The following is a 16,354-nucleotide window of genomic DNA, read 5'->3' as shown; positions in this document are numbered from 1 at the left end:
AAAGGCACTGTATTTGCAATCATCTGAAAAATGTCGCGATCTCGATTCATACAAAAAACAAAACACATTTGTTGTGAAACAGAAGAGAAAAAAAAAAAAAAAAAAAAAAGAGCACGAGGATACACCAAGAAAACAAAGGCCACATTTATAAACTTTATACACATTTAATGATGTCAAGCAGTCAAGTACAAAGCTAAATCTGCTCAGTACTCAAAACATTTGATGCCCCAGATTCAAAGACTACACACTCAAACCTTCTGCCACGTAAAACAAAAACAAAAACCATGTTCAACATGAAATAGTACTACAAAATACAGAAAGAATTCCCCCCCAGCGTCTATAAAATTTGAACACAGCATACATTAAGTTACTGTTTGGATTACTTAACGCAGCTTAACAAATAAGGCTTTTTGCAAAGTGTAAAAAACCATGCAAACTTTTTTTTCAGCAGGACTGTTTGTACATAACAACCGATTGCAATATGGCCTGATATTAATTAAAAAAAAAACAAAAAACAAACCCACACTGGGTATTCTTCTGTAACACACGCAAATGCAAGCCTTGCTGCTAGTTACCTTAAAAGTTCGCCAACACACACACACACACACACACACACACACACAGTAAACATTCATCATATTTCAGACCAATCATTGACAAAGGTGAAAAAGAGGGGTTAACCAATTCTACTCTCATGGACCAGTAAATGTTACTAAAGGGCATCTAGAAACTCCAAGAAAGCTGCACAGTGAATTATGTAAATTTTAAAAGCTACATTCATGTTCAGATATGCTTTGGCATAAAGTCATTCTTCAATATAAAATGCAAAATTTCCAGAGACTTTCTTTATGTATGTTTTAAAAAGTGCTTAGGTACCAATTTCACATAAATGTCACCTATTAAATATTATTTTAAATCAACAATATTTACGGATTTATTAAACTGGGAGAAAAACAAACTCGAACATTACTATTTTTTTGGTGTTGGCAGCAGAAGGTTGGTGTTCACAACATCAGGTGACAAATGAAGTTTTCCTTATTATACAATAATGCACACGCTTATAAGCGTTATAATAAGACATGACTAAATATTTTTTTATGAAGCCAATATAAACATTTGCACTTTTAATGCAAACAACGTGGTATAATTGTGCAAAACAAAATCATCCTTTTATTTAAAACCTAATAAAAAGTAAGCATTACACGAGAACGGTCAGTATAATCGGACGTATGCACTGACTACATATCTGTATAACAAACACATATTAATGCCTTTCTCCTTAAGAGTATAATCAGGTACATGGAAAAGTAGAAAATACAACACACACACACGCACGCACGCACACAGCTAAATATCTTTCAAAGGAAGCTCTCCACCAAATCAAAACAAATGTATTTCAATATCTGTGCATTACTCAAAAAGGAAACGTACAACAAACATACAAATGGGAACATTAGCGTGTGCCATTTCACACACAAGCCCTTTACAAGTAGGCATAAGAGTTGGTGCAGCGACAGGGGGTCTGCATTGACGCCACAGTGATGACCTCCAGCTCTTTAGCTGTGGGGCTCGACCTGGCTGGTCCCCCCTGATCCATGGGCCCCGGCCCTTGTGATGGTGCAACCCCATTCATCCCAAATGCAAAGCTTCCTGGCCCACCTGAGGTTACAGTCGCTGCCAGCTCCATGTTCATGCTCTCCATCTGCGCATCTCCAGCTCCATCTAGTGGCCCATTCCCGTTAAGCAATTTGGGTTCCACACAAAAACCTGAGAGCCAAGACGGGTGGAAAAATCAGTGAGCTGAGAGCCAGGACATGTTTCTTCCATCCATTTAAAGAAAGATTTGCTTAGAAGATACAATTAACCCAGATTTTGTCCTAAAAATACATGCAGACACTTGGTCATGTGATGAAAGGAAGAATATAGTTTGTAGATGACAATTTGCTGATCTCCAATTCACCAAAACTGAATTATTTTTTGTTGTCATTCATGCATGCTAGAAATAAATTAAACAGCTGAGTGTAAAAAAGTTTGAGTACCCAACATCCTTTGGTGTTTCAACATTATCAATTAATATCAGGAAAATGAATTATAATCAATAAAGAGTCACTGTGTCACACTATTGCTGTGACTCACATAAAATGTGAATTAAGTCTAACAAGACCCTTTGGAGGAAAGACTTCAGAAAATATTTTTTAAAAAGTAAATACCTGCAGAGACCTACCCCCTTAATCTCCTAGATACACTGATGGTATCAATTTCAAAATCCTACTTCACTTGGTTTTCAGATTATCTTGACCTTTGACCTTGAGGTCGAGGTCACTGAGATTTGAACTCGATGGCATCAATTTCAAAATCCTATACTGTCTCGTTCTCGAGTTATTGCATTCACAAACTTTGGTGTGCATGACACTATGCCATCAACCTTTTATGGCTGAGGGGTAATAATGTCTTGAAAGTTTCAATTTCCTTTAAAAGGTAACAGAAGAGAAAAAAAAAAAGTATCTGAACAGACCTGATCAGCTTAGTAACTTACCGTTAGTTCTAGCCTTCTTTCCAGGGTTTGCTTCCATGCCTTCGAAAGACCTTTTTCTGTTGGGCATACCATTCAAGAAGCTGCGTCCCTGGATGGTGGGGTAAGTGTGGCCCCCATTCTGGCTCATGCCATTCAGAAAAACCCCGTTATGAGACTGAGCCATGTTTTGTTGGAAGTTCTGGGCATTGGAGAGTATTTCAGCGCACTCCCGGAATCCCTGCGCGTGGGCCAGGTCAGCAGCAGTCAGCCCACTGGCATTCCTCATACTGCACAACAGAAAAGGGAGTGTTAGAGACACTCACTGTATGCTCCATTTACACAAATAAAACAAACAAAATGAGACAAACCCAAGCACGCACACGCAGGCACACACACCCCCACACGCACATACATACATAAACGCACGCACGCACACTCATTAAGCAAATATTCGCACACACAGACGAACACAGATGTATAGAAATAGCCTGTGCTGCTCTACCCTCTCTCACATCCTCTTCGTCATCTTCATGACAGATGACGACTGATCCCTTTGGGATCATCTGCATCTTAAAGATTTCACTTGTTTCCACATAATTAAGGAAACACGTCTGCTGCAAACGGACATGGTTAAGACAGCTGAGCACATGCACTTGAACATGTATGAAATGATCCGCTGCATCCACAGGAGATCACATCCGTAGACCGCGTCAAACGGGCTACATCAAGGAGCATTCTGCGAAGAATGAGAAGCGGTTGTCATCTCACGTCTCCAACGCCGATAGAATTCAAGGATTTCTGCAAAGCCGCATCAAAAGCGCAGTGATGTTGTCTTCTCTGTGTCAATGTCCACGTGGAAAAGCCAGCAAAGAAAATGACAGACTGGCAAAGTGACGAAATCCCCAGAGATGAGTCAGAGAATCAGAAGATGGTGAAGACTATGATGCAATCTTCAGAACAAACTCCAGAGAGTGAACGATTAGGGCGAGAACAAATCAAGGTCGAACTGCAGCACCCAAGCAACACCACTCTTCTTTTGTTGAGAATGTGAAGCTAAAGTGAACTTGTCCTCATGTTGTTTCAAGAAAAATGAGCAAGAGAATAAAAAAATAAAAAACATAATAAAATAACTCTAAGTAGTCTGTGCACTCTGTGTTAACCATAGCCAGTTGCAGCAGTGATAAAGTAACTTTCTGGGAGCAGTAATGAATGAGCAAACAGCACTGTGTCCCCTCCCCCTCACAAATTTACAGTTTTCAAACAGCATTAAAGTGTGGAAACAATTTCACCTGCAGGTAAAATGTGGACAGCAAGGAGAAAAAACTACACAGGAATAAAATAAAAACTATATTTTAAAAAAGGTGCTATTAATATAAAATATGATCATTCTGCTGAAGGATACAGAAAATAATCGACCAACCAAAACATTTCTTGCAGCTTAATGATGGAAATTTCTTTTGTCTGTTTCAGCCAGTTACAAAAACAATACTGCCGTTGTTCGGGGCCTAAATGTCATCATGCTGTGAAATGAGTTCTCTAACCAAACAGCTCAGTCTTTGTCAAAGAACTGGGAGCGCTGGCCCACATCTGACTCTGGACTGTTTTTTTTTTGTTTTTTTTTAAAACACGACAGGAAAAACATTGAAAGCAATCGTCACGTCGTTTCATGCATGACTAAAATGATTTACCGAAATTTTAGGAATACATTTTGTTTCATTGAACTTTGCGTTTATAGTGTTAAATTAAAAACCAGGTGATATTAACTTCCACACAAAGAGGCAGGATTTAAAGCACACAGCTGCTGTTTGGTCATTCGTGAGGTGTAGAAACTGCTCGTTCTCTGCATTTTTATCTAAACAGTTGTGCAGAAATAAACATTTCAAGAACTAGTGCATGTGAAAAAACATTTTATAAAGAATTGAAGATTTAAAAAAATATAAAATAAAAAAACCAAACAAGTAAAAATCACACAATAAACTTGTTGCACATTACCCGTCCCCTTCAAAATTAACGCTTCCAAAGGATTAATCCAAGAGGTTACATTTTAACTGAATATCATTTACATGTTAAATGGTAGATGGATCAGTCTCACTCTAAGGAATAGAAATTCTCATGTATAATACTAAATAAGAATTTAATGTTAAAATGTGTCTCTCTTTGAACACAAACAGTTCCCTAAGTAAACAGTGGACCAGATAGACACAGAATAACATACTGTTACTGTGATAAAAATCTAACATCTTCTAATCTTAATCATTAATGTCCACTTATTGTATGATAATGGCACAACAAGTATTTGCCCTAATTCTTGTCTAGAGGAACTCAGTGGTTAAGCCTTTTTTTGGACAAGGGTGAAATTGCACCTCAACAATCCCCAAATGAGATTTCCCTTTTCAAGCACTTAAGATATTAAAGTTGCTCCTCGTTTTGAAATCTTATATCCAATGTCAAATGAGTGATTGCAGAGACACTCGCAGATTACTGCAGCTCTTCTGTGGGGTTGGTCAAAGATGGGGAGGAGGTTATAGGTGCAGTGATTTTTTTATGTGTCTGTATATGTTGTGGATCTCTTAAGGAGGAAGCTAAACATTAGACACTCATGAGTGCCAGGCATTTTAAATGCCTGACTATAAGTGCAAATTTCAAGTTTTCAGATAAAGTCTGCTGCAAATTAATTCTCTCATTTCTTTATTTGACCCTCTGGCTTCATTTCCAGCATTGACTTGTTTCCAAACCAAATCTCAGCTTGAACATCGCCCTCCACATAACTGAAACAATATGCCCCTTTTCTATTTCCTTAATTATTTAAACCATTATTCCTTTAGTGAGACCTGACATCTATGGTAATCACTAATCCAACAAAATGGATAGCTGTGTATAGCTTAAAAGAAAAAACAAAACAAAACAACAACAAAAAAACAAAAAAACAACTTAAAAAAAGGAAGCGTTAATTCTTTGTAAATGCCTGGTATGCTTTGCTTTTCGGTCCTAAGCACACAATATGCATCTTCTCTAACTATTGTCTAACCTTCCAGAGGCAGCCTATTATCATGCTACATGTTGACATGGGACTCACGTGATTAACCCTGTCCATTTAAAGGACTCCTATGGTTAGTTCACAAAATAAAGACAAATCATAAAATTAAAAAAAAGAGGCTAAATACAGGAACAATCATGGATAATAAGCAAAGCATGCAGGTCTAAAACTTTAGTTTTGATTTATTAAAAAACCTAGCATTAAAACCAATCACCGCAAGAAATACCTCAACAGTTTGCCAGTGTGTAGATAGGAAGCGATAGTGAGAACACTCAATGCCACAACAGTGCGGCTATCCCAGGGAACGGGGCAGACTCAGCAGTGTCTATTCTCCCCCTTTCTAGGATTACTTGAAAAAACCAAGTCATTTCCAATTCAATGGCTGCAAAACATTAAGATGTACGGTTCTGTTTCTGTTAACAGTATAGAAAACTTTTTTTGTAAACTTATTGTCACTTTCATGAAGGAAAAGGTGACAAAGATTAGAAGTCAAAACAGACTATGATATTGTATAGGGTTAATACTGTGACATACAAAAGAAAACATTTCTGTGTATAACGTAAAATATTTGGTACAGTGAAATGACAGTGAATAACCATTGCAACAGGATGATGTTAGCATTAGACAGTTCAGTACATGATGTTATGCAAATCTAACCCATCTCACTCAGCTGCTCTAAGCATGCCTGCACTATGCTCATCACCGGCAGCCTCTAAGCACTGGCCTACCTGCTGCTAGTTTGCTACTGGACCACCTTTACAGTTTGAGGCTCATGACAAAAAAGAATTTCTTAGAAATCTACCCCCCAAAAAGTCTATATAGTTTTAGTGCTAAGTTTATTTTAGCGTTCTAGAGCAAAATCAGAGCATTGGTTTTATGATTCTAATTAAATACTGGATTTCAAAAAGTAAAGCTCATATTTATAAAGCTGGGTCCGATTTATTTAGTTACCATATATCTACTTTATGAGTGATTCTACGAGTACTTTATAGATGTCCTTATCATTTTTCTTGGTAGTGTATTTATAATAGGATTTAAGATGGCATTCGTTCAAGTGACTTGGCGCAAACAGCCAAAGATGTTGATCCTGTCAGCACTCGGGACAGAGCTACAAATAAAACCATGATGAACTGTGACACTGGGGAAAGTTTTGAAGAGTTTTATTTAATCGTTTTTATGTTCCAGTAAGGAATTATGTAAGTTATGACTGTCAACCCAATCTTTTAGACTAAAGCAGAAACGCTTGCACAGAGGTGTTGCCAAAATGCCTGCTGAGCGTCAAGGCATGCTTCAAGAAGGACCCAAGTTGTATCCAACCATGATGACACCACTGAGTAAAATAACACAAACCTCAGGTTTAGGTGGACTTAATGTTGTTCCCACTCATTAAAAAAAAAAAAGAAAGGTGCATAAAAGCATCTGTAGGTGACGGCCAAAGGAATGAAAGTATTTCATACATAATTCAAGGCTTTCAAGAGCACTTCCTTCTAATGAATCAAATGAGTACATCACACTCTTCTTGTGTCTCTTCTTTCTTCCACATGGAAAATGTGAAGATAAGCAGAAACAGTCAAAGCTGCAAAATGCTCTGACATATAGTCAAAGCTTACAGTTTTATCACTTATGAATTACTTCTCCCCGTTGAAAAGGAAATCTCAGATGACAAGTGTGTTCAAGAGGATGTAATACAAAGCAAGCATAAAACAAAGCCAAGAAGATGAACAGCCCACTGAGGAAAATCCTCAATGAAAAATGTAGATTTAAGCGACTGAATAAAACTCATTCATTCATTCACTGTTCATATAATCAATGTGACAAGGACATCCTGTTTGCGTGAAATATAATTTAGCAGCTTTGCTGTAAAAAGGTACTCTCAAAGGCTTCTGTGAAAATATTTGGAGGCATTGCTTTTCTTTTATAACCATGGTAATGTTGATGTGAGCTTCCATTAAGAATAAACCATTCATAATCCACTAAATCCATTTTACTGCCTTAGATCCTGTACAAAACACTCCACAGTAAAAATGTGCTTGTTATTGAAGCTTCGCTCCCATAATGCAGTGAGTGGACCGGAGGGCAAAGGAAGTGTTTAGATGCCTATCACGGAGCTTTAATCTGACATGAAAGAAATGTGACATGGAGATGGATGTTCAAGTAATAGATCTCAAAGAGTAGACTCAATGTTCAAGCTAACTTCCAAAAAGAAAATGCAGAAACTTTGACTTCTATAACAGCATTTATAATAAAAAAATTACCAAAGCTCTAAATGAGTGGATTTAGAGCTATTTGTCCTGACTAACAGATTCAAATTAGAAGATTATCAACACAGTATTTTAGACTTTGTATATTACACATATTTTGAATTAAACATTACAACTAAAAATTAGGGTATAAAAACTAAAAGCATAAGAACACAACTTAGTTCATATAGTAGTATATGATGTAGACTACTATGTATTGCAGAGTTGTATTATTATAGTATAAACTGCATAAACAAAAATCTTTTCCCAGCAAAATATTTTCTCTCTTATGCATCAGATATAATGCACCATGAGTGCTACCAACGACTGATTGCCTGAATAATTATCACGTCAAGGTTCATTTGCTGCCTTGCCACCAAATATTTACTGCACATGACAGCAGACTATTTTCTTTGTCAACCTTTGTTAGCATTGGAATATTTTTTTTAGCAGATGTTTGAAAGCCCTTTGATGCTGAAATTTGTTATTTTGTCATGAGCCCCAGTCCCACCTGCTGTGCCTTAGTCTTCCCCCCAGCTGCGCCCCCGCTACATTTCTGAGTCATAAGTTAAATAAATGAAAAACAAACAAACTTGATAATAAACTAAACTAAATATCTGTGATCTGCAGGGAGAAAAACAAAACAAAACAAAAAAAATCACATATCATTTTCATCAAAAAATATAATACTCATCAGCTGATAACCAAATGCACACTGCGTGAACCACTGCTGAGCTTCTCTGCATGAAAGCAGTGGATTTAATTTGCCAAGGCAACCGTAGCAACCAGGGTGTTTATACAAGGAGAAAATGAAGTGTTTTTAATTTCCATCGAGTGTTTTTTATGACTCTGGGACGCGCACTCTGTGAAACTATGCGGAACAGATTATGCATGGTGTGTGTGTCTCTAAAACCTTTTGAAAAGGCGTGTGAGCACTGTTTGCATTCCTTTACTGAAACAAGGCCCAAAGTCAGCACTGCTCTCAGATTATGTTCAGTATTGTCATGGTTATACCTAAAGCTCACTTTTACTGCTTCATGGTGGGAAAAAGCTCTCTGTAAAGAAGGTAATTCTTTACAGAGAGCTTTTGGTGAACAAAGATTTATTAGACTACAAAAAAATTAACATACATATAAACTCCTTGGTAGCTTGGGGTTTCTGTTCTCTAATGGGATCACAAAGAAAAGGCAGGCAGTATGTTGCAGAAAATGAAGCTGCAAGACTTCATAATTGAAAAACAAAAACAAATAAAACATGTTGAGTCTAACACCTAAACTCCTAAGACTAAAGTAAGCTGCAACTTTTAATTTCTTTGTGCATTAAAAAGCTACTTACAAACCCGGTAACCTACTTTAGTGAGAAGCAACTCAAGGCTTTTTTTTGTTTTGTTTGTTTTACAGCTGGATAACACAGGTAAGCTGTGAGTATGTAAACTGGGTGCCTAATTCATTAGGCTTATTCACATGACCTTTAGGAAAGTAACAGCTATGATGTAACGATATAGCTGTTGTTATTTCAAGTCCTGCTGGTCTTGAAGCTAAATTTAACAAACAGGAAAAGTGAGTCTTGCCTCACTTCTTTGTTCATGTGTCAGATCGAACATCAGTGATAACAATGTTTTCTATAAATGGGTATGTTGGCAAAACAACTGTAAAGGTGTGACTGATCATTACTACAAGAGGAGATTATGTCTACCTCCTAAAATAATAAGTTAAATTTATCGTGCAAGATCTATTATATCTAACTCTGTTATCTGCTCAATGCAGATATTATTGTTAATTTTAATGATCTTTGAAAAAGGTGGACATGAAAGCAGCCAAAACAATCTTGCAAAAACTTAAAAAAGAAAAAAAAAGATTTTGCATTTCCAAACACGGTCACCTAATCAATGCATTTTCATTCAATGCAACACCTTACAGCCTTTCCACAATGACAGTAAAGAGGTATTCAGATAAAAAAGCAATGTGCATTTGGTCACCCAGTTAAGCTGTGTATTTAAGACACAAATCTTTAAAACAAATGTTAACAAAGAAAACCACACTCTAGATTTAACAGAGATCATGCAACATGGCCTACTAATTAAACAGTTTATCAACCTTTACATTAAGTTGCCCTCATGTTTGTGTAATAATCGTGCTGGATTGAAAAAGTCAGCCATCTAGATGAAAGACGCCGTGCAGAGTTAATAATCAACTTTTACTGTAACACACATAAAGTGTAGCAGACTATAAAGGTAATAAACGTCTGCTTATTCAAGTACACAAGCAGGCACTTGTGGAATATGTCTTATCTGATAATGTTACACATAGAGAGCAACTTAATGCGAATTGTTGCAATGAAAAACAACAATTTTTAAGGATTAACAAAATGTGTCACATTTTCAAGGAAGCGCCACCAATTCTGTTAATGTTTAACATGTCAAGCAAGCTAACTTTGCTATATTATTACCGTTTCACAAAATGCATCTCTAGAACTTCTAAAAACATTTTCAAGGATGTAATTGTCTACACCGTTGTCTGGTGTACATTTTTAATGAACCCATGAACAATAAAACAAAGATGATTTTATTTTGTTGAGCTAAATGACTAATTCAGTCCTTTGCTCAAATCTTGTTTAAAGTTATATACAGACACAACCTGAACTGATTTAAAGTAAAGTAACCGCTTCTAGAGCAGCATTCCTTTTGGCTGGAGCTAATATAATATAATATCAAAAATTTTAATCTTAGTAATTACATTCTGCACCTTCTACAAATTTATGTTTAAGACCTGCACTGTTAATTTTGCAGATCACATATTTGCAACTTTGAAGAAACTGAATAAAACATTTAGACTTAACAACTGTACTGATGTGAGTTTGGTGGCGATCCCTTGTAAAGGTGTAACTAAGTTGCTGGATAGTACAGAGGAAAAGAAATGATGACACAGGACTGATCACAGGACTTACTCAGCTTTCGCTCCCTGAATCAAGAGAGTGTTGATACACTCCAGGCTGCCCGCGCGAGCAGCCTTGTGGATGGGCGTCTCGCCCACATAGTCCTGAGTGATGACAAGAGACCGCAGTTATATATAGAATGTATCAGACAGACATTACCAATTAAGTATTTATCAAATGTATCACATATTACTGCATCCTAAGCACATACTGGATATTATAAAAGGGTGTAACGCTGCAGGGCAGAGTCTGAACTTTTCACCCAGACATTACTGCCGCCCACACACATTTACAGTTGCACATTAGTAAGAGTGCAGCAGAGGAAAGAGGAGAGAGAGAGGGGGGAAAGTGAGGCAGCTTTCTCCAACCACAATGCAACGTAGGCTGCACTCAAATATCACACTTTCCTACTGCCCAATCCCAGGAAAGTTAAAAGGCTACACACTCAAGAGGAAAAGGTCCGCAAATCTGAGAACTTTCCCTTGTGTTTATTTCCACAGACGCTAAGCAGATTCAATGGGAGTTGCAAAGCAATGTGGTTCCTGATTACGACAATATGTTATGTCACTGTGCCCCACTAATCTGATTCCTCTCAGTAGTGCAGTGGAGCATAAAATATAGCCTCAGCGCATGAGCCTGTCTGTGTATGAAATCCCACGGAGAGGAAAAGACGGGATGAGTGAGGCACTCAACAGTCTGACAGTGGCTGCTTCGGGAAATATGGTGAAGAAATAAATAAATAAAATGGAATATGAGGGCATTGGTGGGACAAATGGAGGAGTGAGCAGCAACACTGCCAGGGCCGTGACCCCAAATTAGAATTATCCTCTTCAATGGGATTATCTGAGCTCAACCCCTCACGCTCCTTTCACTCGCCCTCCCCCCTGCTTCCTTTTCATTTCACATAAAAACCATTGTCCCTTTTTTTTTTTTAAATTATGTTTTCCTCTTGTCCCACTTTGTAACAAATGCAGTCTACATGTCACTTCAGGAAACTCTGTGAAAAAGGATGAGAGTGGGTCTGATATCGTACCTGTTTGTTAATATCTGCACCAGCTTGAAGCAACCATAACAAACACTCAGGGTGGCCCCCAAAAGCAGCAATGTGAGTGGGCGTCTGTGCAAACCTGGAGGTTACCGCGTTCACACCACAGCCCACCTGAACCAGACGCATCACACAATCGAGCTGTGAAGACACAAGTGCAATGCACATACAGTCAGACAGGCCCATTACCTGCATTCTGAGACAGGGCAGGTACAGACAAGTGTGTTACAGCAGCCGAAAAAGGGCAAAAATGAAGCGCTCCTATGTGGGCTGACTGGGTTTTCGAGGCACAATTATCAAAGCTTTGCCTCGGGGTATGAATCCAGTCTCTGTACAAACGTGAGGCCTATCCTTTTCTAATGTGCAGTTTGTTAAACAAGTCTTACCGCGAGTATTTTTTATACTCAAACGCTTCATTAAAAATGAGTCATTAGCGCCGGGAGTTGGCTTGAAAGCAGTTTGAATAACCGCCCTTTTTAGCCGCAAACCTGCTACAGTCCGCGAGGCTACATCCAATTTAACTAACTGCTCGTTAGCTAACATTTGTGGCTCTTGTAATGCTAGAATTTCGTGTTAAACCTATCGCCTAAAGCCATTAGTTAATATTAATAAGGTTCCTGTTCAACACTAGGTAAAAACGTACCTACAATTTTGCGCATACTAATACAATTCATTGAAAACTAGCTTTAAAAAGTATCGCTTTAACTTCAACGGTCCATTGTCTGCCTACACTCAGGGACGGCTGCTTCTTCGTCTCATCAGCTAACAGTTAATGGAAACATCAGGAAATGGCCGAGACGAGCCTCATGATGTCGAAGAGCGACGACGCTCCTTCTGGATAGCATTTCGCCAAAAAAAAAAAATCCATTAACTAAAACCCGGGCGGACAGAAGCGATACCTTTCCGAAGTGAGCAGCCCAATGTATGGGCGTCCAGCCGTAGAAAGTGTCCTCCACCGTGAGGTCGGCCGGGTTTGATGTGCACTGAAGGAGGGAGCACAAGGCACCGACGTCTCCATCCCTGCAAGCCCGATGGAGAGGGAAGCGGCTGTTTAAGACCTCCTCGCTTGAGAATCCAGACTCCACTCCCACCGACATGGTAACGAAATTATAAATATTAGTCGACTATTTAAGAGGAGAGAGTAAATTAACTAGATGTGATTCAGTCCTCCGCGCCGACTCTGCGACCGTGCACGAGGACACACGCCACCCTGAATGGCGCGTCTTTCTCTGCCTGACAACACAAAGCAGGAGGCGTAGAGCACGCGCCGAGCTGAAACCCGAGAACCGCTGAGAGAGCCGCAAACTGCGGACTGGACTTCCCATTCCCGATTTCCCCGCTTTCCTCTCTGGTCACTGTCGAGTGCCAGATTTTACGTTAGACCAGGAGCCTGTAATTACTTTCTACGGAAGATTGATGATATCCCAAAAAGGTGTTCTTATAATGTTATGAAACTCTGATGTTCAATTTTTCAGCTATGTGTTGAAAACGAAATGTTGAAAAAAAAAATACATAATAAGAATCCAATTAGATAACTTAGGATCTTTCCTTCTGAACACCTCTGGACTTCCTTGTTTAATAATGTACAGTGGGAGAATACATGGAGGACTGTATCAACAAGAGCACTCAGAGAGCATAACTCCCACTTAAGAGCAAGGGCTATACTAAAACTTTGATGTTTTATGATGTTTTTTTAGTACAGCCTGCTGACATCAGCCTGTTTTGGTGAAAAAATAAAAGCTGTGTTATACAGTTTCTCTGTCATATGATATATTACTAGATATGATTTCATGATTTTTTTTTTTCAAGGTCTACTTTGATTTTTGGCAGTAACAATGAAAGTTAAGGTCAAATGCTTTATGCAAACTATATTTTCCCCCTCTGTGTCTGTACATACACACTCATATCTCTGAGTGAGCAGATCATCCCCACGCAGCTCTGTAAACAAGGGTGGAGACTATAAGAGGACAACAATGGGAGAAAGAACACATATCATTCATTTTTCTCAGTTATCTGAGATTTACTTAATGCATTTTTTGTGATGACTGAGTGCAGCGTGAAAAAACAAATAGTACCTACATAAACATATAACTCTCCAAAAAAACCAAAAATATAAATTATATACATAGGCATTATTTTGGGGGGTTAGGAACATCGCTGTTGACATTCCTATTGTGTTTTAATGCTACCTGTAGTAGATGTGATGAGTTATAATAGCACATATCTCTGCATGTCAGCCAATGAATGTCTTTCGCCTGCAAATCACTGATATTAGAGTTGTTTTAAATTGAAATATTTCATGTTTATATTATTATTCACAGTATAGAATATATTCTCTAACACACTTATCATCACGTTAATGTACTGAATTTATTATCCAGTCAGTTCACAATCACTGACAGTCACCTCTATGCCACCTTCTGTATATCTGAGTCACTGGATTAGTTAAAGCACAATGGGCAAAAAACGGGTAGGCAGAAATGAATCAGTCTTGAAATAAATTATTAGTATCCATCACAATATATCAATAATGGATAAGATAAGATAAATAAGATGATTTCATTGTTTCCCACAGGAGAAATGAGCACACTTTCAGGAAATATCTATCTTAAAATAAATTAAGCAATAATAAGGACTTAAAAACCAGTTACCTTCTTAAAAACTTCTCTACTCCTCTTGCTGTTCAACTGACAGAAGGACAAATGAACATTTATAGCAGTTATATTTACACAAAGGGACGCTGTGACTCCTACCAAAGTTCATCAGCATAAATCAGAGCACGACATGCACGAGGGGCCAGAATCCCGTTGGCCTGCCAAACTGTGGATGGGACTAAAATATCTTGGTGGGTGAGGAGGGTTGTTGTTCCCACAATCCTTTCCTGTCATTGTGTGACAGCTATTGATCACCAAAAACACGATACCCCCTCCCCCCCACCCCCACCAAAAAAAAGCCCCAGCACCATGCTTTAATCCATGGTAACACACATTAAGAGGTCAAGTGAGACTAGTTGTTCTTACTTATTTTCAAATAGTTTACACGTAAATAGATGTAATTAAATGTGAATATCACTGTGGATTTATTTACTACTAAGAGTTACAAATAAATCACAACTCTGTTCATTTCCTGAATTTCCTGCTGAGCACCTACAGGAACTATTTCTATCTAATTCCCTTCCCTTTCTGCTCAAGGGCTCTGGTGAATGACTGGCAATGGACCAAACCACTGTGAGGCAAATGTAGGAGAGTCCATGCTATAATTAGCATAAGAGCTTTCAGTGCACGTTATTATAGTATTTAACATCAGTTATATTTACAGTGCAGCACTGAGGAGGATAATGCTTTTTTCCAACGTAATTTTGTCTCATGGTTGGAATGAAGTGGCCATACAGTTTTGGGATGAGTGGTTCAGATTTGGGTGTGGAAGAGTTCAGTGCCACACTTAATTTTCTCAGTTCTGTTTAGTGTCACTAAATTTCCAGTAGGTTTTCTTATATAGATTATGTGGCATAATTCATCAACAAATAGACAGATCAAACAATTAATCCAGTATCATGGTGACAGCCCAACAGATGCACTTTGTGTTGACAAAAATGACTGAACAAATGATTTCCTTTAAAGCTGTATATTTCATTTTATTTTTAAGCATTATTAGTTCTAGTATTACCTTATTATTATTATTATTATTATTATTATTATTATTATTATTATGAATACAATATTTTTTTTTAGTTTTTTCATTTTCACAAACAATCCATAATTACATAACATAATATAGTGTACAGTTGAGAGCAATAAAAAATAAAACAAACAAACAAACAAACAAACAAACAAACAAACAAAAAACTAAACACAAAACAAAACACCAGCCCAGATCCATCTAAAAAAAGAAATACAATACAGTACCTGTGGTCCCAGTAGTAAAATGCAGTTTGAACACTCAAGAGAATCCTTGTAGCATAATATTAGAGACATGAGGATCCACATACTTTAAGTATGGTTTCCACACCTTGTAAGATATTCCAATGGCACGAGATCCAACACTACTCTTTGCCAGCCTTTAATAGTTAGTGCTTTTTCATTAATTCAGTCTGTAAGTGAGGGTGGCCCAGATGAAAATAAAATACTATATTATAGTATAGTTTTAAACTATAGGGATAAGTACAAAATGATTATAGCCACCCACCACAACCTTTAAAGAAGCTGCATCCAAAATAGTTTACGTCTAACATTAGAATTTAGGTAAATATATCACTGAAATGGCAAAAAGAAAAAGAAAAAGAAAGAAGACTTATCACATATTTACTCTGTACCACTAGATGGCAGCATATAACAATAACTTATACATGCAGCACAGCGCTGACAGCTGTTAACAGCCACCAACACACTTAGTTTAAAACAAACAAACAAGTAAACAAAAACATGTTTTAATGTTATTAGCATTATAATTATTATCCTTTTAAAACCCATACAGCTTTTTATTGTCTACACAAACACAGGGCATGTGCTTCCTCCATATACTGCAAATCATTTGGGCTTCTTTCTGAAGTATTATTTCCGCACACTGGGGGGAGCTATAGACCA

General features: G+C 37.7%; 1 protein-coding gene across 1 annotated transcript in view; it reads right to left on the bottom strand.

The window, feature by feature from the left end:
- Positions 1–13,029, bottom strand: part of ankrd10b (ankyrin repeat domain 10b) — a 14,223-nt gene extending 1,194 nt beyond the window's left edge. The window contains exons 1-5 of the mRNA XM_005945890.3: positions 12,671–13,029; positions 11,760–11,912; positions 10,739–10,830; positions 2,537–2,802; positions 1,660–1,767 (exon numbers count right to left, since the gene is read on the bottom strand). Of these exons, the coding sequence (XP_005945952.1) occupies positions 1,660–1,767; positions 2,537–2,802; positions 10,739–10,830; positions 11,760–11,912; positions 12,671–12,868 (817 nt within the window). The 5' untranslated portion in view covers positions 12,869–13,029. The remainder of the gene's footprint in view (positions 1–1,659; positions 1,768–2,536; positions 2,803–10,738; positions 10,831–11,759; positions 11,913–12,670) is intronic.
- Between the last annotated feature and the right edge of the window lie 3,325 nt (positions 13,030–16,354).

This window comes from Haplochromis burtoni, unplaced genomic scaffold (assembly GCF_018398535.1).
Source record: "Haplochromis burtoni strain Fernald_Lab_line unplaced genomic scaffold, NCSU_Asbu1 Contig_462, whole genome shotgun sequence".
Lineage (NCBI taxonomy): Eukaryota > Metazoa > Chordata > Actinopteri > Cichliformes > Cichlidae > Haplochromis > Haplochromis burtoni.
This window is presented reverse-complemented; position numbering and strand designations above follow the sequence as displayed.